The 24,815-nt window shown below is 35.3% G+C and overlaps 1 protein-coding gene across 1 annotated transcript; it reads left to right on the top strand.

Moving 5' to 3' along the window:
• Positions 1–917: 917 nt before the first annotated feature.
• On the top strand, positions 918–6,601 carry LOC132154987 (Golgi reassembly-stacking protein 1-like). The gene is made up of 9 exons (XM_059563745.1): positions 918–1,110; positions 1,824–1,904; positions 2,587–2,790; positions 2,886–2,972; positions 3,082–3,212; positions 3,335–3,476; positions 4,564–4,651; positions 4,734–4,874; positions 4,964–6,601. Exons 1-9 carry the CDS (start codon positions 1,048–1,050, stop codon positions 5,302–5,304), a joined length of 1,278 nt encoding a protein of 425 aa, XP_059419728.1. The 5' UTR covers positions 918–1,047; the 3' UTR covers positions 5,305–6,601.
• Positions 6,602–24,815: the final 18,214 nt, after the last annotated feature.

Below are 24,815 nucleotides of genomic sequence, written 5' to 3'. Positions count from 1 at the left end.
TGGAGAGTTTGTATAGTGGTTTCAAGTAAGATTTTATATTTATACTTTGTAAACTAAAGGCTTCATTACATTTTATAAGGTACCAAACTAATGCTATTGGAGTAAATTAAGTTTTACTCTTAAATGTTTATTTATAAAAGCCTATTCATATTTATTTCTCAGTTGTGTTTTGCTTTAATGGTGATGTATGAGCTGATATAAATGTCAAAATGCCATTTTCATATTTCATGATCATCTTTTCAAGGGCCAAATTGTTTGTTTGTTTTTCGGAATAACTTGTCTTAATAAATTGATTTCACAAAACCAGTGAGAAATACTGATTTTAATGGAAAACAGGGAGACTTCAAAAATCCCAGTATTCTTAACCTGTTGTTTTTTATGTAGATATATAGATATTGTTTATTCAATTGAAAACTAATTTGAAGTTTGATTGATTTCCACACATACTCATAAAATTATGTTTAGGTTTTTTTACTGTTGTTCTTTACCTGGAAGTCTCAGGAAACAACAGATGTAGCCTCAAGATGTCTGAAAAAAGATCAATAAAATACATCAACGGTTTCTTTTAATACAAAGCTGAACGAATCGTTGAACAGAAATGAAATTGAAATTTATGCAACTATCTGTGAGTACAAATAATTCAAATTTAGTTTTTTAGTTTTGTTGCTTTGTCAAAACAAGTCATTAACAAAAACAACAATACAACAGTAATAATACAATACAAAAAATACAATTATTTAGGATATGTGAATACAATATAAAGGTAACATTTTATTATACTATACATTTTGTATTATTTTTATGCAATTTAGCCAGATACAGAATATATTTGCATAATTGCTTAGTTTTGAGAATGTTTTAGCTGACAAATATTAAAAAGAAACAGTACCGCGATAGAGAAGTCCTTTGATCGATCGCATCTTGCTCGATTGCTCTCCCCTGTCTAGATGGACAACATAGCCACGATGTTTTGAGTAATCTCTCTCAGGGTCGTTTGTTTCGGAAAGCTAAACGTAACACTGCTAAACATCGAAACCCTCAAGAGTAATGGGTTTAACACAGAGCAGTGGTGCACCTGAGGGGGGAACAGAAGGATATCATGTTCATGGGGTAAATAACTTCAATTTTGCTGACGTTATTTTTGACATCGAGCAGCTTTGCATGCTAGCTATGCTTTGATGAAGTTCTCATGTCCGCATTGCTTCAGGCTTGGACAGATATGCACTGATGGAAAACTGAGTGTGTGCATTCATGTTTAGATTTATCTACGGCACTAACATCTGTGGAAGCCTTTCAGTGTTTAAAAATGATGCTTGCAAAGTGGCAACTGTCAGGAAATAGTATTTAACAGGTTCTGTTTTGCTGTAACTCCGACAGCTCCGAAAACACCTTATTATTTATTTTAACATTTATGATTTCTTACATTATGTTACATAGTGCTCAATGTGTAAAAGAGTTTTGGAACAGTGTCGTGGTCAGGAATCCTACAGCTCCTGGATTTAGGAATAACGTTATTATAGGCTAAGCGGAGCCGCCACGTCACTGAATAAACTCATAGCCTGCATCCCAGTGTGCTTACTGTCCATCATGAATTCTGTTTTATTGGTAATTTTCAGTACTATTTAGGGCAGATAGGGTGGATAGTATGTATATTGGGACACATGGATATTCTCAGATATCCATTACGTCAGATTACGTACCATTCGATGGATGTTATTACAATTTCCAGAATACACATCAGTGTGCACAACATAAATGCATTTGAAATTCCTTAACTGAATGGAGTTTGTGCTCTGCATTGATGAGTTTATATTGTTTTACAGATTCAAGATGACTCACCGGCAGAGAAAGCTGGGTTGGAACCGTTTTTTGATTTCATCATATCCATTGGTCATAATCGTCTTGTAAGTTTGTAAAGCCTTATTGGTTATTTCTTGTAATCTTCAACATTTAATCCAAATATTTAAGTCAAGTTTCACACAAGTAATAAACAGTAAATGATTCCATTGAGTTCATAATCAGTGACAGTGGTGTAATAGTTGTCAGCTTGATTAGATTTCTATGCACAACAATGTTCTAATTAATATTTTAATGTTTTCTTGTTCTGATTAAATTGTAAAAATTGTAATATGTCCTACAAGTAATGCTGTTTCTGTGTACTAAAGATGTTTTAATGTAATCTCCATCATTTAACTGTATATAATATACACTGTGTACAATTTAACACATCAATCCGGTAGTGTTTGTGTTGTAGCTAAAAATATGCTACAGATATTTATCTGTTTTAAATGGTTTTCAGTAGTCTGTGACATTCATATAATTGAATATTGGACTGTGGTCATATTCTGTTTATGCATAAATAATGTAAACATATTAAAACCAATTGCAATAACCTGAACCCATTATTACACTTTCTAGAAACCTGTGTAAAATAGCATTTTAAATGTTTTGGGGGTAATGTAAGCATCTTATTCAGAATATATACTTCTATATCTCCTGTATTTAAGAGAAGATGAAAGTGCATGTGATGGTTGTTGACGTGCATGTAAATACAGTCACTGTTTCGCTATATGCTATCTGAAACAGAACCAGGAGAATGAAATGCTGAAGGACCTCCTCAAGGCTAATGTGGAGAAACCGGTGAAGATGGAAGTGTATAGCACAAAGACCATGAGGATGCGAGAATTGGAAGTGGTTCCCAGCAACATGTGGGGTGGTCAAGGACTTCTGGGAGCCAGTGTCCGCTTCTGCAGCTTTCAAGGAGCCAGTGAAAACGTTTGGCATGTTCTCGTAAGTGATCGTTTTTCTTTTTTTTAGGTACTTCGTCTTCTTTGACAGCTCTCTTTATTTTCTTTGTGTAATTATTTTACTCGTTTTGGTTTTAGGATGTGGAGCCAAATTCACCAGCAGCATTGGCCGGACTCCAGGAGCACTCAGATTTCATTGTTGGAGCTGACCAGGTTCTCCAAGATGTAAGACGTGAATTAAGTCCATAAATGAAGCTTGCATGTTATTTCTGGAAAAACAAAATATGTGCATGCAAGTTATTCACAATCAAGCAATGGTTTGATTTCCCAACAGTCAGAGGATTTCTTCTCCCTTATTGAAGCCCATGAGGGGAAACCTCTGAAGCTGCTGGTCTACAATACAGAGACCGATAACTGCAGGGAGGTGGTTGTCACACCAAATGGTGCCTGGGGGGGAGAAGGCAGGTAATATCCCTGTTACAGAAGATATAAAGTCCTGAATCAGCCATTATTATGAGGAAACAACTCACATTACTGCCTCCTCCAGAGCTTTTGTGCATTTCATTATAATGTTTTTGTCTTTGCAGTCTTGGCTGTGGCATTGGATATGGCTACCTGCACCGAATCCCAGCACGACCTGACAGCCCAAAATCTGAAAAAGTCAGTCCAAAAGCTTCTCCTGTGGCAGGAACGCCAGAGCAAGAGCTTCCTACAAATGGATTCACAGAGGTAGTTTTACATGGGACTGTAGTGTGGTCACATTACTTAAAGGGATAGTTTACCCAGAATTCCATTGTGATTTACTTACCTGTATATCTTTCTTTCTATTGTGCAACACAAAACAAAATATTTTTAAAAAGGTCTCAGTTTTTTCAGGTCCATACAGTGAAAGTAAATGGGGTCTGAAACAAAACAGAAGAAAGCAGGGCTGCAAGATTAGGGAGAAAACATATTTACTCCTGAAAAACTGAGTTGCTGTGCTTGGTTTTAGGGGAGAACAATTCGTCCGAAATTTTATGATTATACAGTGCTTAACAAATTTATTAGATCAACACCACCCAATGTAAGATTTGTGTCACAGCTAAACAGCCTTAACTAACAGTACTGGCGATTACCAAAATATTTTTTTATGTTTCTGTAATGGTTAATAAACCAGTATTTGTAAGCTCCTTAATAACAGTAGTGTTTATAATGCTAAAATATAATTATTGTTGTTATCCACAAGTTTTTCTAATTTACTATTTTAAAAGAAACCTTATATTAGGTGTTGGTGGTCGAATAAATTTATTAAGCACTGTATATCAATATGGCTAAATAATAATATTACTAAATAAAAACTGAAAAAGTACTAAAAGACTAAATAACAAATATTACTTTTGTAATATTTCATTGTAAAATAAAAAATCAAGTATTTAAGAAAAATAATATAATATTTTTTATCTTATATTGTAACAGTAATATTACAGTGCTAATATTTATGGAACTTATTTTGCATTTATTATATATATATACATACATACATATATATATATATATATATATATATATATATATATATATATATATATATATATATATATATATATATATATATATATATATATATATATATATATATATATATATATATTAGAAGAAATAAATGCAAACAGGTTTAGAATGATGTGAGGGTGTGTAAATGCTCACAGCATGTTCGACTATACCAGTAAATGTTTTGTGTATGTACATTACTTGTTTTAAAACATTAATAAATGTACTTCTGGTTTGAATTTTAGGTATATGCTTACAACAGTGTTTCTGAAATGTATATCCTCAGGTGTCCTTAATGGCGTCCAGTCAGTCAATGAGTGGCTTCGATCTTGACACCCCACTGCCACCCCCCATTCAGAGAGTAATGGATCCTGGTAAGGCATTAAAAAATGTGCTTCATCTAGAACAAGAAGCATGAAAAAACATTGTAATGTATCACAGCAATGGTTCCTCCAGGTTTCTTGGATCAGTCAGAAGTGGCCATGATGAATTCGGAAGTGTCAGACATAGCAGACCGACTGGACCTATCCACTTCTTCCATTGACATGACAAACACATCCCTAGCTGTCCGAGAGGACATTGACGTATCAGGTGTCGGTGAGGCCACCTTGCTACATTAAGGTGAACAGAATTCAATCTGTGAGTCAAAGTCTAGTTAGTAAAATGTGCAAAATGTCTCTTTGCAGAGGAGCTTCAAGATATGGAGGTTCCTAGTCGTAACCCTGAGGAGCAAAATTCAGAGGAATATCCTGCTGTGGATTTCCGTGGATTTCAATCGCCTTCAGATTTTCCTCCTCCTCTTTCTCTCCCACATGCTCTTCTCCCAAATCTGCCTCTCGATCATAGCTTGCCGACAGACATGGAGACCTTCTCCTCAGAAAGTGATGGTGTCAATCAGGGTGTTTCTGATGAGCCACAGTCTCAAAAGAGCAGCTTGTCTGAGGACAGAGCAGAGGCCGTATCCTCTGACCCAATGTCTTTTGATTCCCATAATGCACATGTCAAAGATGAAGCTGCTTCTCAGTAGTGACACTACCAAGTACTACCTTGTGTCTTGTTTACGCAGTTGCACAAAAATCATCGAGCGTGTGTTTCTTAATGGATTTGTTACTGTTAGGACCTGGTGTGTTTTTTAAACGGTTGTGTGCAATTTACGTTTTATTTTGCATTTTGGTTAGCATCTAGTAGTGATGATGATTGTAGGCTGTTGGAATGTGTGTAGGCCGTTGTTTTAAATTGTGTAGATATTAATTTAGAAGATAATGTTTTATGTTACTACATTTAAACCTTTTTATTTAGCTTGATTTATTAATACTGCTTATATTCTTCTACCAGTTTAACCCCCTCTAAAAAACATCAAACCTTTATTTAATGACAGTTTGTTCTATATTTGTAGTATTTATTTAGCGATGGCACAAACACTCATGGGTTACTGTGTTAAATTAAACCGTGTGGATTATAGAGCTAATGTTAGAATATAAACAAGGATCATTAGAACACTGACAAAATCAGTCTGTCTAGAAAAAGCATTTCATGTTTTTGTCTAACTTTTATTACATATAATATTTTAAAACCTGTTAGGGTTTTAGTGATTTAGTGATTTTGTGTGTTTTGGGAATGTTTAAGCAAAGTACACATTGTTAATGCTGGACAAGAGTTTTTGTATTTGTTTAGTTTTGCGAACTAAAATCTTCCTGGCTAATTCGATTTTTAAAATGATTTTGATGTGATTATAGAAATATTTAATTGAAATGTTTGCAACTTAGTCTTCATTCATAGTGATTTATGTGTACTTAAGGATTAAAAAAAGAATGCTATATTTATTATTAAATTAACACTAGAGGAATGTTGCCACAGTAAAATGTGCTTTCCATGTCATTTATTGATCTATGCAAATACAGATATTGTATAAATGCCAGTGGATTTTCTGTGGTATTAATATTGAGTATAATCATCACTGCCACATTTTAAGAACAGTGTCATACACAGGACTTTATTTTTTCTGTTTTGATGATGGGAGGAGCTAAATAATACAATACCTCTTTGATCTTAGGTCTTTGTCATTATTATTTTTTAAGTGAATTTCAGTTATGAACCAAGACTTTACGCGTCTACACAGGCAAAGTGATTCCTGATGACATCTCTTTGCATTAACGTGATCATGATATATCAGAGACAATGTTTATAAATTTGACTTTAAAATTTGATTTAAACAGAAAATGGCCTACTGTACCCACATATACTGTATTTTTGGGGTTTCTGGGAAAATGTCAGATTGAAAAACATTGCAACCATCCAAAGCAATAAAATATACAAAACAGAAATTGTTAGTTGCGATTGTATTTTGTCTTGTAACCTGATGTAGGTTACTAAAGTAAATACCAAAGGGATAGATCCCCCAAATAATGATTTTTCTGTAATAATTTACTTACCCTCATGTCTTTCCAAACCTTGTGACTTATCTTCTGGAGCCAAGCTATGATGGCTTTTCCTTTCCACCGTATGAAAAACTTTATCAAAATAACTTATTTTATGTTTTATACAGAAATGACGTTAAAAAAGATTTAAGGGGTGAGTAAATGATAACCATAAATTTGTGCTTACTGGCAAACTGAGTGAGGTAAGCTATATTAAAGTGGCTTTTAGTTTTCTCACAACAATGGTTGTGTGAAAGGAAACGAGGAGCTCTGAAGAAAACGCACAATAGCAGGTTTTGGATGAACGACTAGCTGTTTACAAGTGTGATCAGTCAAAGGTTTAGGTTACTTGTGTGAAATTAGCCTGACAACAATGAAAACAGTAGAAGAGAGATTCACAAACGTGTCTTTGTGATGTGAGGTCATGTGATGTCATCCTCATGGCTGTGTATAATGGGAGCGCGGTTAAGTTGGTTTTGTTTTCGATATTCGTGACACATTCAGCGGTAAACGCCAATAACTCCAAAACGAATTGCTCTAAAAAAATCTAAGCAGTGTGACCGCCAAAAGGGCAAAGCTGATCATGTTTCACAGCCTTCTTTTTCTATATTTTCCCTCGATATAATAAGCACGGCCCCGTGCAAGCCGTCGCAATGTGCAGAAAGCCGGGAGAGAACGCTCTCAGCAGAGCCCTCAGTTAGGGACCGTGGGGAAAGTGCAAACTTTCTTCGTTATTTGCTATAGCTCAGTAGGCGGTGTTTTTGTAATAGTTTTTTTAGTTAAAGGGCATATAGACATGATAACAGTGTCAATCAATAGTGGGGAACCGTGGACGTTTTTCACAACCTCTTTTTTTGCCCCTACTGGTAGAAAATGGAATTGCATGTCCAAATTTAACCTTCTTTTTGTAATATCTTTCTACAGCAGGGAGACAGAGACATGAAACCACTGTCAATCAATACAGGGAGAGAGTGGACATTTTTCACAACCTTTCATTTTACCCCAAGTGGCTGATTAGGGAACTGCATGTCCAAAATTAACCTTCTTTTTGTAATAACTTTCTACAGCAGCGAGACAGAGACATGAAACCAGTGTCAATCAATAGTGAGGGACAGTGGACATTTTTCACAACCTTTCCTTTTACCCCTACTGGTAGAAAAGGGAATTCCATGTCCAAAATTAACCTTATTTTTGTAATAACGTTCTACAGCTGGGACACAGAGACATGAAACCAGTTCAAATCAATAAAGGGAGAGAGTGGACATTTTTAACAACCTTTAATTTTACCCCTAGTGGCTGATTAGGGAATTGCATGTCCAAAATTAACTGCCTTTTTGTAATAACTTTCTTAAGCAGGGAGACAGAGACATGAAACCAGTGCGAATCAGTAGAGAGAGAGCGTGGAAATTTTTCACTTCATTTCATTTACCCCAAGTGGCTGATTAGGGAATTGCATGTCCAAAATATCCTTTTTGTAATAACTTTCTACAGCAGGGAGACAGAGACATGAATCAAGAGTCAAATCAGTGGAGAGAGAGAGTGGACATTTTTCACAACCTTTTTACCCCTACTGGTAGAAAAGGGAATTGAGTGTCCAAAATTAACCTTATTTTTGTAATAACGTTCTCCAGCAGGGACACAGAGAAATGAAACCAGTTCAAATCAATAGAGGGAGAGAGTGGACCCTTTTCACAACCTTTCTTTTTACCCCTACTGGTAGAAAAGGGAATTGCATGTCCAAAATTAACCTTCTTTTTGTAATAACGTTCTACAGCAGGGACACAGAGACATGAAACCAGTTCAAATCAATAGAGGGCGAGAGAGGACATTTTTCACAACCTTTCTTTTTACCCCTACTGTTAGAAGAGGGAATTGCATGTCCAAAATTAACCTTCTTTTTGTAATAACTTTCTACAGCAGTGAGACAGATACATGAAACCAGTGTCAATCAATAGAGGGGGGCAGTGGACATTTTTCACAACCTTTCTTTTTACCCCTGCTGGTAGAAAAGGGAACTGCATGTCCAAAATTAACATTATTTTTGTAATAACTTTCTACAGCAGGGAGACAGAGACATGAAACAACTGTCAATCAATAGAAGGAGAGAGTGGACATTTTTCACAACCTTTCTTTTTACCCCTACTGGTAGAAAAGGGAATTGGATGTCCAAAATTAACCTTCTTTTTGTAATAACTTTCTACAGCAGGGAGACAGAGACATGAAACCAGTGTCAATCAATAGAGGGGGACAGTGGACATTTTTCACAACCTTTCTTTTTACCCCTAGTGGTAGAAAAGGGAATTGCATGTTCAAATTTAACCTTCTTTTTGTAATAACTTTCTACAGCAGTGAGACAGAGACATGAAATCTGTGTCAATCAATAAAGGGGGACAGTGGACATTTTTCACAAGCTTGCTTTTTGCCCCTACTGGTAGAAAAGGGAATTGCATATCCAAAATTAACTTCCTTTTTGTAATAAATTTCTATAGCAGTGAGACAGAGACATGAAACCAGTGTGAATCAATAGAGGGGGACGGTGGACATTTTTCACAACCTTTTTTTTACCCCTACCGGTAGAAAAGGGAATTGCACGTCCAACTGTAACTTTCTTTTTGTAATAACTTTCTACAGCAGGGAGACAGAGACATGAAACCACTGTCAATCAATAAAAGGAGAGTCGACATTTTTCACAACCTTTCTTTTTACCCCTACTGGTAGAAAAGGGAATTGGATGTCCAAAATTAACCTTCTTTTTGTAATAACTTTCTACAGCAGGGAGACAGAGACATGAAACCTGTGTCAATCAATAGAGGGAGAGAGTGGACATTTTTCACAACCTTTTTTTTACTCTTACTGGTAGAAAATAGAATTGCATGTCCAAATTTAACTTTCTTTTTGTAATAACTTCCTACAGCAGGGAGACAGAGACATGAAACCACTGTCAATCAATAGAAGGAGAGAGTGGACATTTTTCACAACCTTTCTTTTTACACCTACTGGTAGAAAAGGGAATCACATGTCCAAAACTAACTTCCTTTTTGTAATAACTTTCTATAGCAGTGAGACAGAGACAAGAAACCAGTGTGAATCAATAGAGGGGGACAGTGGACATTTTTCACAACCTTTTTTTTTACCCTTACTGGTAGAAAATAGAATTGCATGTCCAAATTTAACTTTCTTTTTGTAATAACTTCCTACAGCAGGGAGACAGAGACATGAAACCACTGTCAATCAATAGAAGGAGAGAGTGGACATTTTTCACAACCTTTCTTTTTACACCTACTGGTAGAAAAAGAAAATTGGATGTCCAAAATTTACCTTCTTTTTGTAATAACTTTCTACAACAGGGAGACAGAGACATGAAACCAGTGTCTATCAATAGAGGGAGACAGTGGACATTTTTCACAACCTTTCATTTTACCCCAAGTGGCTGATTAGGGAACTGCATGTCCAAAATTAACCTTCTTTTTGTAATAACTTTCTACAGCAGTGAGTCAGAGACATGAAACCAGTCTCAATCAATAGAGGGGGACAGTGGACATTTTTCACAACCTTTCTATTTACCCCTACTGGTAGAAAAGGGAATTACATGTCCAAATTTAACCTTCTTTTTTTAATAACTTTCTACAGCAGGGAGACAGAGACATGAAACCAGTGTCTATCAATAGAGGGAGAGAGTGGACATTTTTCGCAACCTTTTTACCCCTATTGGTAGAAAAGGGAATTGCATGTCCAAATTTATCCTTCCTTTTGTAATAACTTTCTACAACAGGGAGACAGAGACATGAAACCTGTGTCAATCAATAGAGGGAGAGAGTGGACATTTTTCACAACCTTTCTTTTTACACCTACTGGTAGAAAAGGGAATTGCATGTACAAATTTAACCTTCTTTTTGTAATAACTTTCTACAGCAGTAAGACAGATACATGAAACCAGTGTCAATCAATAGACGGGGACAGTGGGCATTTTTCACAACCTTTCTTTTTACCCCTGCTGGTACAAAAGGGAACTGCATGTCCAAAATTAACCTTCTTTTTGTAATAACTTTCTACAGCAGGGAGACAGAGACATGAAACCACTGTCAATCAATAGAACGAGAGAGTGGACATTTTTCACAAGCTTTCTTTTTACCCCTACTGGTAGAAAAGGGAATTGGATGTCCAAAATTAACCTTCTTTTTGTAATAACTTTCTACAGCAGGGAGACAGAGACATGAAACCAGTGTCAATCAATAGATGGGGACAGTGGACATTTTTCACAACCTTTCTTTTTACTCCTACTGGTAAATAAGGGAATCGCATGTCCAATTTAACCTTCTTTTTGTAATAACTTTCTACAGCAGTGAGACAGAGACATGAAACCACTGTCAATCAATAGAAGGAGAGAGAGGACATTTTTCATAACCTTTCTTTTTACCCCTACTGGTAGAAAAGGGAATTGGATGTCCAAAATTAACCTTCTTTTTGTAATAACTTTCTACAGCAGGGAGACAGAGACATGAAACCAGTGTCTATCAATAGAGGGAGACAGTGGACATTTTTCACAACCTTTCATTTTTCCCCAAGTGGCTGATTAGGGAACTGCATGTCCAAAATTAACCTTCTTTTTGTAATAACTTTCTACAGCAGTGAGTCAGAGACATGAAACCAGTGTCAATCAATAGAGGGGGACAGTGGACATTTTTCACAACCTTTCTTTTTACCCCTACTGGTAGAAAAGGGAATTACATGTCCAAATTTAACCTTCTTTTTGTAATAACTTTCTACAGCAGTGAGACAGATACATGAAACCAGTGTCAATCAATAGACGGGGACAGTGGACATTTTTTTACAACCTTTCTTTTTACCCCTGCTGGTACAAAAGGGAACTGCATGTCCAAAATTAACCTTCTTTTTGTAATAACTTTTTATAGCGGGGAGACAGAGACATGAAACCACTGTCAATCAATAGAACGAGAGAGTGGACATTTTTCACAACCTTTCTTTTTACCCCTACTGGTAGAAAAGGGAATTGGATGTCCAAAATTAGCTTTCTTTTTGTAATAACTTTCTACAGCAGGGAGACAGAGACATGAAACCACTGTCAATCAATAGAAGGAGAGAGTGGACATTTTTCACAACCTTTCTTTTTACACCTACTGGTAGAAAGGGGAATTGGATGTCCAAAATTAACCTTCTTTTTGTAATAACTTTCTACAACAGTGAGACAGAGACATGAAACCAGTGTCTATCAATAGAGGGAGACAGTGGACATTTTTCACAACCCTTCATTTTACCCCAAATGGCTGATTAGGGAACTGCATGTCCAAAATTAACCTTCTTTTTGTAATAACTTTCTACAGCAGTGAGTCAGAGACATGAAACCAGTGTCAATCAATAGAGGGGGACAGTGGACATTTTTCACAACCTTTCTTTTTACCCCTACTGGTAGAAAAGGGAATTACATGTCCAAATTTAACCTTCTTTTTGTAATAACTTTCTACAGCAGGGAGACAGATACACGAAACCAGTGTCAATCAATAGACGGGGACAGTGGACATTTTTCACAACCTTTCTTTTTACCCCAAGTGGCTGATTAGGGAACTGCATGTCCAAAATTAACCTTCTTTCTGTAATAACTTTCTACAGCAGGGAGACAGAGACATGGAACCAGTGCCAATCAATAGAGGGGGACAGTGGACATTTTTCACAACCTTTCTTTTTACCCCTACTGGTAGGAAAGAAAAATGACTTTTCTTCAACAGTTTTGTTTCAACATACCGGTTGATCAAAACATACTTTAACATTACGACAGAAATTTTTATTTAGTTTTATTCATTTACTTTTAGTAGTTTTTTTTTTTGCAACACAACATTATTTGTATTTATTTATTTATTATTTATAATAAAGGTATTTTATTAATTAGATAATTTATTATTATTTATTTACTATATATATATATATATATATATATATATATATATATATATATATATATATATACACACACATTACTCTTTTTTCTATTTTATTAAAAGGTTTTCAGAAGTAAATCAATAACTATTAACATTTTACAATATTTAAAGTCTAACACATATAAAAGCTAAAAACTATTGAATAAAAACCAAAAAAGAGCTTAATTGGAGAAAAACAGGTGTTTGGCAGTAACATTAAAGTTACACACAGATTTTAAGATTTTGAAATCATGTGCCTCAAACTTATGGGACATATCTAATCAAAATATAGCTATGTAAGAGAGTGGGACACATTAATATTTCCTGTTCATAAATGTAGGGGTGTAGTTAAAATCAATCTCGGCCAATACAGCAAAACATTTGTAAATTTACAAATAAAATATAAAAGATAAACACACACACACACACACACATATATATATATATATATATATATATATATATATATATATATATATATATATATATATATATATATATATTCGAACATCACTATTTAAAAAAAAAATCCAAAATTTGTTTTTAAAATAAAAAATTATTTAACATTTAAAAATTATTTCATAACATGAAATTTAGAGGTTAGAGGTTTAGAGGCAGCCACCAGCCATTGGAAAGTACCCAAAAAATTACAATTATGATACAGTTTTAAGTTTACTGATATTTTACATTTTATGGGGGGTTTAAATAAATAACACAAGGATCTTGGTAAATATCTAATGTTTGAATACTTAAATGCATTTTTCAATTGTTTTTTTGGTTTTGGGACATTACTTGGCACCAATTCTGTGCTGCTCATATTCATATCAGACATTTAAGTTGACAGATGAAGGCTGTGATACTGTAGTTGTTCACTAGATGGATTCTAGAAGATACAATGACCAACAAATACATAAATTATGTTAGTATGTACTGTAAGTATAGTATTATTACTGCACTACTAGATCATTAAAATAATTTAAATAATGTTTTTACAAAATTACTAAGTTTTGGTAGTATTTTAAAAATAGGTCTAATTTGTTAACACTATTTAATGCATTACTATACATTAACTGAATATGAACAATATATATTTTTGGAGCATTTATCAATCTTTTAATGTTTTAATGTTAATTGATTTATTTTTCTTCATGTTGATCCACGGTACATTAACTGATGTTAACAGATACACAACTGAAAGTTAATAATGTATTTTTAGTATGTAATTATAGAATTAATACTATAAAACATATTGTTCAAGTTAACATGCACAGTTAAGTACTGTTAACATATTAAAGGAACATTCCACTTTTTTGGAAATGGGCTCATTCTCAAACTCCCAGTTTATACCATTTTTGAATCCATTCAGCCGATCTCAGGTTTTTGAGACCAGCAGCATGGCATTCAGAAATGAGTATGGATATTTTTCCTATTTAAAACTTTCCTCTTTTGTAGTTATATTGTGTACTAAGACCGGTGGAAAATGTCAAGTTGTGATTTTCTAGGCCGATATGATTAAAAACTATACTCATTCCGGTGTAATAATCAGGGAACGGTGCAGCCATAACATGAGCGCAGCAGTCGCAGTGATATCACTGCAGTAAAACTCAACTTATTAACTCTGGGGGAGTTGGAGAATGAGCATATTTCCAAAAAAGGGGAGTGTTCCTTTAAACCTTATTGTAAACCATTATTAAAGGTTTATATTTTGTTGTCTGTGTGCATGGTGTTTAACCATTTCATTGCTGTAACCCTGTAACCTGCTGTAAACCAGACTGCCAAACGGTTAATATCAATGCATGCACACCTCTTTCCCAATGACACTAGAGGATGGTGGTTGCACTAGTGACTTGGGCTCGTCATTGCAGCTTGAAGCATTTTGTACTTTAATTTAGTAATGGCATTTTCCACCAGGGAGATGTAAAAGCAGTGTCAGTTAATAGAGGCGGACAGTGATCAACTTACACAACCTCACATTTAATCCTTACTGTTGCACAAGGTAGTTGCATTTACAAATTGTACCTTATTTACATCCTGACAATTACGAAATTTCTGTAATGCAGAATGATCCTGTTAATACTGTAAACTAATTTGAAACGACAACAGCCAACAGTACAATAGCCTTTTTGACTGAACTGGTATTTATACACTGATCAAAAATTTATACTGATTTTAAAATTTACTGATTTTAACATTTATATGGAGCTGATCAAAACAAAAACAACAACAAAAAAAACATTCAAGAGTAAACAATATATTTTAACACCTACACTTGTAAAGTACTTTTTACTTATAGAAAACACACAATCACTTTCTCGTCTTCCATTTTTGTACCTCTTTTTAATTCATTCCGAGACAGACAGAGTGGTACCATTTCTTACAGTTGCTGCACTGAATCTAGTGGAAATAAAAAAAATTATTAAAAACACCTGGTGTCACAAGTAAACTTAATTTTTAATTATATTGAACATATGTTACGTTCGGGAACCCAGGGAAACACAGGAGACGAGAAATCCAAACGCACTGTGAGTTTAATGGGTAATCCAAATTCAGAATCCAAAAAGCAGGGGTCAAAACCAAAAATCCATCCAAACAAACAAACAAACAGGAATAGGAATAGGAACAGGAATAGAACTTGAAACTCGGAAGGCGAGGAAACTGGGTGACGGAAAGAAAGGACTCCATGAAAACAAACAGAAACAGACCGGTTAATATAGGCAGGGTAATGACTATCAAGTGAAGACACCTGAGTGCAATTAACAGGAGTGCAATTACTGTGATGAAGGGACAAGGCTTTGTGGGAATTGTAGTGCCTGCGGTGAGGTGCCTATGGGGAAGTGAGACCACTAGCGGAGACTCAGGGAAACAGAGACCAGACAGCGTGACAACATATTAAGTTAAATATAAACTGTAATTCATTCTTTTATTACTCCATTATTAAGATATTAATTGTAATTTCATCTTAAAATCATCAAATTGAAATATAGACAATTGAACAAACAGTAAAAATAATAAAACCTTTTGATCTGTATTGACCTAATACAAAATACTACTTAATATTTGATGTAAAGTCATTTCTGTATTAACTGCATACCAATTATCGGCATAATAATTATCTATTTAGTTGAAATAATTTAACATTTCAGCTCTACAGATTGTATAATACCTCATCTTCATGGGGAAGTTGTGGCCTAGTCCCAACTGCTCCCCGGGCGCTGCAGCATAAATGGCTGCCCACTGCTCCGGTGTGTGTTCATGGTGTGTGTGTGTGCACTTTGGATGGGTTAAATGCAGAGCACAAATTCTGAGTATGGGCTGAATGTCATGTCACTTCACTAATTACTAATTTCTCAATGAAGGAGCCATGCTTCCAACTGGACACTCTTTTCCACACAGGGAGCAATGCTGTTTGGGGTTAAATACTGAAAATACAATATCACAAATCAAAGTTTTATTTTAACCATTTGGTCAGACAGACAGACAGACCGACCAGTGTATCGACAAACAGATAGACAGACAGACATACACTAACCTGAAGGATTATTAGGAACACCATACTAATACTGTGTTTGACCCACTTTCGCCTTCAGAACTGCCTTAATTCTATGTTGCATTGATTCAATAAGGTGCTGAAAGCATTCTTTAGAAATGTTGGCCCATATTGATAGGATAGCATCTTAGAGATTTGTGGGATGGACATACAGGGCACGAAGCTCCCGTTCCACCACATCCCAAAGATGCTCTATTGGGTTGAGATCTGGTGACTTTGGGGCCATTTTAGTACAGTGAACTCATTGTCATGTTCAAGAAACCAATTTGAAATGATTTCAGCTTTGTGACATGGTGCATTATCCTGCTGGAAGTAACCAGCAGAGGATGGGTACATGGTGGTCATAAAGGGATGGACATGGTCAGAAACAATGCTCAGGTAGGTCGTGGCATTTAAACAATGCCCAATTGGCACTAAGGGGCCTAAAGTGTGCCAAGAAAACATCCCCCACACCATTACACCAACACCACCAGCCTGCACAGTGGTAACGAGGCATGATGGATCCATGTTCTCATTCTGTTTATGCCAAATTCGGACTCTACCATCTAAATACCATCATAAATATAAAATAGGTACATATAACAGTGTTCTTTATAAGTGGATAGCATGTTCTATCCACTGAATCAGAAAGATGTATTTTAATGTTGTCTCATAACATTTTTTTTCAGGTACCTTTATTTGTAATTGAATAGACATAAAACCATACATTGTTGACAAGGATTGTGCTATATGTAGTGAAGTGAAGTAAAGCAACATGATGGTGAAGTATAATAATAACAAATACTTGGAATTTTTGGAGTTTATCCCATCCACATGCACCTGGCATATACTTTGTATATTTACACAAAACTCCTGTCATTGTGTCAACAGTGTATGGTTTATGTCTATCCTTTATGTTTTCGTAAGCATAATGAACTCTTAACTCTACTTATCACAATTTGTTAGTTTGGACTTAGTCTGTCTTTCATACTTTGTCATTTGACCTATATTTTGTCTCACATTTTGATTACATAAGTTCACCTGTGGTGTTGCTAATTATTTCATTTGTTCTGTCTAGTTACGTTCTTGTCCTTTTAGTTTGACTTTGTCGGGTAATGTTTTTGACCTCATGACTGCTATCTGTGGATACCCTTTTCCTATGTCATGTGGAATAAATACCTTCTGAATCTTCTCCTATGTGCACCTTTTTCTACAACCTAGCTTCAGTGTGAAACTACAAAATATAAGGTTCTTTAAAAGTTTAAGATCTTAAGAACTACCATCACCATGTTTCAAGTGAAAACACTTTATTAGTAATATGTAGTAACCAAACCACAATAAAATAAAATAACTATTCAGTCATGCAAATTAAATACATGAAATTAATTAAAATAATTAGTAACACTATATTTCAGGGTCTATTAACCAGTTGCTTATAAGTATGCATATTTATAGAATATTAGCCATTTATTAGTAGTAAGCACATATTAACAGAGGTGTAAAATACTTGAGTCATTTTACTTGAGTACTGTACTTAAGGATTATTTTGGGGGATTTGTACTTTACTCAAATACATTTTAAACTGACTACTTGTACTTTTACTTGTTTACATTTCTGTGGGGAAAAAAACAGTGCATTTTACTCCTTACAATTTTATTTAATCTTGAAAAGTACATTATATTTTTATTTTATCTTATGCACATTAAATATGGTAAACAGAAAGTCAAACGTGTGTGCCTGACGTGGGAACTAATAATCATTGTTTTCATGCATCAAACACACACATTTCTACTTTAATTATTACTTTTGTCAGGTAAATGTCTGGATTCAAAAGTTCACCATCAAATCTGAGGGAGCATATTGAGGTAGCAAAGTTGCGTTTCCCCCACAAAAAAAGTTTATTCCTTATTTGTTCTGTTTTGATAGAGCCATTAGCTATGATAAACTGAATGCACAAAATAGTGCAAATAAAATCTGTGTAGAGAATTTAAATACTATTAATATTTTTGTGGGATTTTTTTCTCATTAATCTAGTCACAACTTATATAACAATAATTTATATAAGTTTAATTTATAAACTTATATAACAACTTAGATAACAATTTATCAATATTTGCTAGGAAAAACTACTGTATAAATGCCCAAAATAAAAATTGTAAAGATTAATTGTCCTTTTAGACAGTGACGCTGAATAGACAACACAAATAAAGTGGACTTTAAACATTTTGTATGTATTAATTCTATGACTCTCCTCATTAATTGAACACATTCTTGTTTTCTGTTTGGAATATATTTCTAGCCTCTCTATCACATCTTGCTCTTCTGTCACAGTCTTGTGTCTTTCTGTCACTGTTTTCTGTGAGTGTTGTGTTTGTTTGGTGCCATGTGCTCTCTCCTGTCTTTTTTTGACCCCACCCATCTTGTTACCTCATTATTGTTTAGTTGCTCCACCTGTGTTTCTCAATTGCTCCCGGACTCATTACCTTCACTCTGCACAGCTGTTTCATCCACTCACACACTTACACACACACCTGGTGCCCATTGTCAATGAGTATATATTCTCCACTCTCACACCACTCTGTCAGGCAGTATTAATTGTGTAATGTAAATTGTGATTTGTAAGTGTTCCTGGATACTCGTGTTTTTGCATCTTGGCTGCGTCTGCTCTTGTCTTCATGATTTGTTTCTGTTTTGTTTTGCCTTGTTGGCCTTTTAGTTCTCATTTATTAAAAAGTAATTTCTTCCCTGCACTTGGACCCAGACCCTGTTCTTTCCACTGCTCCGTTTCTACCACGCCCTGACATCTTCAAAGGGATAGTTCACCCATAAATGAAAATTCTATCACCATTTACTGACCTCTGTCATCCCAGATATTTATGACTTTCTTTCTTCACATGAACACAAGCAAATAATTTTTATTTTTATTTTGAACATGCAATTCTCTAATCAGCCACTGAAAGGTTAAAATGAAAGGTTGTGAAAAATGTCCACTCTCTCCCTCTATTGATTGACACTGGTTTCATGTCTCTATCTTCCTGCTGTAGAAAGTTACTACAAAAATTATTCTTCAGCAGAGGTGGAAAGTAACGAATTACATTTACTCGCGTTACTGTAAATGAGTAGCTTTTTTGTATACTAATACTTTTTAAAGTAATTTTTTAAATCTGTAATTTTACTTTTACTTAAGTATATTTTGTTTGAAGTATTGTACTTCGCTACATTTTAAAACACATTAATTACTGAGTAAAAAAAATAAAAATAAAAAAAATAAATCGCTCCCTGGAAACTACGGCATAATGGGCAGGAGGGCAAACTGGCGCTAAAATCACAAGAAAGATGCAGACGGACAAAACAGGCGTTAGTGGTGCAGACACCGCTGAAAACGAAACCCCGTCATATTCTGAAGTTTAACTCGAAGGAAATGAAGTGAACCCCTGGCCATATGTATGCTCTATTATGCAGTGTGAGCTGTACTTGCCTAGGAAGACCAAACTAGCAGCTTATAAAATCTCGACAAGACATCAACCCTTCGCAAGAATGTAGAGGTAAGCTAAATAATTGCATCGTTGCATTGGTGGTTAAAATGAAGCTTTGACATTTTAGCAAGAGGTTTTGCACAAATTAGCTAAAAAGGCCGTGGTGAGGAGTGTGCTATTTTTGTTTTAATGATGTGCGCGCGCATTTATAGTGCGTTCTTTCACTGTGTGATTCAGTCTCCTAAAATCCATTTAGAATGATCACAAAATTGAAGATATAGGGGCAGAAAATTCACATATTTATATAATTTCATATATTAAATCAAAATCACACGAAGAATGCCATCGTTTCCTCCAAAAATCATCATGAATATATACATACATATATATAACAGTTCAGTAAACAAGTTAATTAAGAGACTTGCGTTTTAGACACCATATTGCCTTTTTTAGCTCTATTTCTACAACAGAAAATAATTCCAAACACAGCCACCAAAGCACAGTTTTGCGTCTCTGAGCAACGTGACAGTGTTTCGTTCCTGAATGAATCAACCGTTTAAATGATTCGGTTCAATCTCAATGACTCACTTATTAACAGTGACTTGCTGACACATACTGGCCATTTTAATTTCACATTTAAAGTATCTTTTGATTTTTTTAAATAATTAATTTCTTATCATTTCAAATGAGTATTCAACATTTTATGTCTTGTATATCAAAACATTATTCATGCATTTGTAACTGCAGGTTAAATGCATTCTTGTCCTGCACTAAACAGTGTAATACATCTAAATGCCACTTCCAATGAATCTTCTGCATTTCCTCTGCATTAAAAGATGAGTTTGTTGATACTGATTTGCCTGGTAACAGCCCAAATGTTTTATTATTCTAAATAACTGATTCCTTTAATTAAAAACCACTAGTTTGAGATTAATAGACCTATCCCAGGGATGTCAAACTCAGTTCCTGGAGGGCCGTAGCCCTGCAGAGTTTAGTTTTAACCCTGCTCCAGCACACATATCATGTAGTTTTCAAATAAACCTAAATGATTAGATTTGCTGGATCAGGTGTGTTTAATTAGGGTTAAATCTAAACTGTGCAGGACTGTGGCCCTCCAGGAACTGAGTTTGACAACCTTGGCCTGTCCCATTTTGACTCCCTCCCACTGTTAAAATGTAACTAAGTAATTTTTACTCTGAGTAGAGTTTAAATGAGCTACTTTTTACTTTTACTTGAGTAGATTTTTAGACTGGTACTTTTACTTGTACTTAAGTAAAATTTCATTAATGTAATGGTACTTTTACTTGAGTAGAATATTTTTGTACTCTTTCCACCTCTGTTCTTCAGGACATCTGAACTCCATTGTGAAGCCTCAGAATATAACGCACGAGTCATATGAAAAAATATCCATTCTCTCTCTATATAGATTGACAGTGGTTTCATGTCTCTGTGTCCCTGCTGTAGAAAGTTATTACAAAGAGAATGTTAATTTTGGACATACAATTCCCTTTTATACCAGTAGGGTTAAAAAGAAAGGTTGTGAAAAATGTCCACTTTCCCCCTCTATAGATTGACACTGGTTTCATGTCTCTGTCTCCCTGCTTAAGAAAGTTATTACAAAAAGAAGGTTAATTTTGGACATGCAATTCCCTTTCCTACCAGTGGGGGTAAAAAGAAAGGTTATGAAAAATGTCCACTCTCTCCCTCTATTGATTGACAGTGGTTTCATGTCTCTGTCTCCCTGCTGTAGAAGGTTATTACAAAAAAAAGGTTAAATTTGGACATGCAATTCCCTTTTCTACCAGTAGGGGTAAAAAAAAAGGTTGTGAAAAATGTCCACTGTCCCCCTCTATTGATTGACAGTGGTTTCATGTCTCTGTCTCCCTGCTGTAGAAAGTTATTACAAAAAGAAGGTTAAATTTGGACATGCAGTTCCCTAATCAGCCACTTGGGGTAAAATGAAAGGTTGTGAAAAATGTCCACTGTCTCCCTCTATTGATAGACAGTGGTTTCATGTCTCTGTCTCCCTGCTGTAGAAAGTTATTACAAAAAGAAGGTTAATTTTGGACATCCAATTCCCTTTTCTACCAGTAGGGGTAAAAAGAAAGGTTGTGAAAAATGTCCACTCTCTCCTTCTATTGATTGTCAGTGGTTTCATGTCTCTGTCTCCCTGCTGTAGAAAGTTATTACAAAAAGAAAGTTAAATTTGGCCATGCAATTCTATTTTCTACCAGTAAGGGTAAAAAAAAGGTTGTGAAAAATGTCCACTGTCCCCCTCTATTGATTCACACTGGTTTCATGTCTCTGTCTCACTGCTATAGAAAGTTATTACAAAAAGGAAGTTAATTTTGGACATGCAATTCCCTTTTCTACCAGTAGGGGCAAAAAGCAAGGTTGTGAAAAATGTCCACTTGTCCCCTTTATTGATTGACACAGGTTTCATGTCTCTGTCTCACTGCTGTAGAAAGTTATTACAAAAAGGAGGTTAATTTTGGACATGCAATTCTTTTTTCTACCAGTAGGGGTAAAAAGCAAGGTTGTGAAAAATGTCCACTGTCCCCCACTATTGATTGACACTGGTTTCATGTATCTGTCTCTTTGCTGTAGAAAGTTATTACAAAACGAAAGTTAATTTTGAACATGCAATTCCCTTATCAGCCACTTGGGGTAAGATCAAAGGATGTGAAAAATATCCACTCTCTCCTTCTATTGATTGACACTGGTTTCATGTGTCCGTCTTCGTGCTGTAGAAAGTTATTACAAAAAGAAGTTTAATTTTGGACATGCAATTCCCTTTTTATACCATTAGGGGTAAAAAGAAAGGTTGTGAAAAATGTCCACTGTCCCCCTCTATAGATTGACACTGGTTTCATGTCTCTGTCTCACTGCTGCAGAAAATTATTACAAAAAGAAGGTTAATTTTGGACATGCAATTCCCCAATCAGCCACTTGGGATAAAATGAAAGGATGTGAAAAATATCCACTCTCTCCTTCTATTGATTGACACTGGTTTAATGTGTCTATCTTCCTGCTGTAGAAAGTTATTGCAAAAAGGGGGTTAATTTTGGACATGCAATTCCCTTTCCTAGCAGTAGGGATAAAAAGAAAGGTTGTGAAAAATGTCCACTGTCCCCCTCTATAGATTGACACTGGTTTCATGTCTCTGTCTCCCTGCTGTAGAAAGTTATTACAAAAAGGAGGATAATTTTGGACATGCAATTCCCTTATTAGCCACTTGGGGTAAAATGAAAGGTTGTGAAAACTGTCAACTCTCCCCCTCTACTGATTGACACTTGTTTCATGTCTCTGTCTCCCTGCTGTAGAAAGTTATTACAAAAAGGATATTTTTAACATGCAATTCCCTAATCAGCTACTAGGGGTAAAATGAAAGGTTGTGAAAAATGTCCACTCTTTCCCTCTATTGATTGACACTGGTTTCATGTCTCTGTCTCCCTGCTGTAGAAAGTTTTTTCAAAAAGAAGCTTAATTTTGGACATGCAATTCCCTAATCAGCCACTTGGGGTAAAATGAAAGGATGTGAAAAATGTCCACTCTCTCCTTCTATTGATTCACACTGGTTTCATGTCTCTATCTTCCTGCTGTAGAAAGTTATTACAAAAAGAATGTTAATTTTGGACATGCAATTCCCTTTTCTACCAGTAGGAGTAAAAAGAAAGGTTGTGAAAAAATGTCCACTGTCCCCTTTATTGATTGCCACGGGTCTCATGTCTCTATCTTCCTGCTGAAGAAAGTTACTACAAAAAGAAGGTTTTTCTACCAGTAGGGGTAAAAAGAAAGGTTTTGAAAAATGTCCACTCTCTCCCTCTATTGATTTGAACTGGTTTCATGTCTTTGTGTCACTGCTGTAGAAAGTAATTACAAAAAGAAGCTTCATTTTGGACATGCAATTCCCTTTTCTACCAATAGGAGTAAAAAGAAAGGTTGTGCAAAATGTCCACTGTCCCCCACTATTGATTGACGCTGGTTTCATGTATCTGTCTCACTGCCGTAGAAAGTTATTACAAAAAAGGTTAATTTTGGACATGCAATTCCCTAATCAGCCACTTGGGGTAAAATAAAAGGATTTGAAAAATATCCACTCTCTCTCTCTCTATACATTGACAGTGGTTTCATGTCTCTGTGTGCCTGCTGTAGAAAGTTATTACAAAGAGAAGGTTCATTTTGGACATACAACTCCCTTTTTATACCATTAGGGGTAAAAAGAAAGGTTGTGAAAAATGTCCACTGTCCCCCTCTATAGATTGACACTGGTTTCATGTCTCTGTCTCCCTGCTTAAGAATGTTATTACAAAAAAAAGGTTAATTTTGGACATGCAATTCACTAATCAGCCACTTGGGGTAAAATGAAAGGATGTGAAAAATGTCCACTCTCTCACTCTATTGAGGGATACTGGTTTCATCTCTATATCTTCCTGCCGAAGAAAGTTATTACAAAAATGTTATTTTTGGACATGCAATTCCCTATTCAGCCACTTTGGGTAAAGAAAGAAAATTGTGAAAAATGTCCACTCTCTCCCTCTATTGATTGACACTGGTTTCATGTTTCTGTGTCCCTGCTGTAGAAAGTTATTACAAAGAGAAGGTTAATTTTGGACATGCAATTCCCTAATCAGCCACTTGGGGTAAAATGAAAGTATGTGAAAAATATTCACTCTCTCCCTCTATTGATTGACACTGGTTTCATGTCTCTATCTTCCTTTTGTAGAAAGTTATTACAAAAAGAAGGTAAATTTTGGACATGCAATTCCCTTTTCCACCAGTAATGGTAAAAAGAAAGGTTGTTAAAAATGTCCACTGTCCCCCACTATTGATTGACACTGGTTTCATGTCTAAATGCCCTTTAACTAAAAAGCTATTACAAAAACACATACTGAGCTATAGCAAAAAAACGAAGAAAGTTTGCACTTTCCCCACGGTCCCTAACTGAAGGCTCTGTTGAGAGCGTTCTCTCCCGGCTTTCTGCACATTGCGACGGCTTGTACGGGGCCGTGTTTATTATATCGAGGGGAAATATAGTAAAAGAAGGATGTGAAACATGATCAACTTTGCCCTTTTGGCGGTCACACTGCTCAGATTTTTTTAGGGCAATTCGTTTTGGAGTTATTGGCGTTTACCGCTGAATGTGTCACGAATATCGAAAACAAAACCAACTTGACCCCGCTATA

This window comes from Carassius carassius, chromosome 12 (assembly GCF_963082965.1).
Source record: "Carassius carassius chromosome 12, fCarCar2.1, whole genome shotgun sequence".
Lineage (NCBI taxonomy): Eukaryota > Metazoa > Chordata > Actinopteri > Cypriniformes > Cyprinidae > Carassius > Carassius carassius.
The sequence above is the reverse complement of the archived record's forward strand: the minus strand, read 5'-3'. Positions and strand labels throughout refer to the sequence as shown.

Excerpts from the sequence above, each read along its gene's own strand:
- LOC132154987 (XM_059563745.1), top strand. The coding sequence starts at position 1,048 with ATGGGTTTAACACAGAGCAGTGGTGCACCTGAGGGGGGAACAGAAGGA. Across the intron at positions 3,213-3,334 it reads GCCTGGGGGGGAGAAGGCAG|TCTTGGCTGTGGCATTGGAT; the intron begins GTAATATCCCTG and ends TTGTCTTTGCAG. Across the intron at positions 4,875-4,963 it reads CATTGACGTATCAGGTGTCG|AGGAGCTTCAAGATATGGAG; the intron begins GTGAGGCCACCT and ends GTCTCTTTGCAG.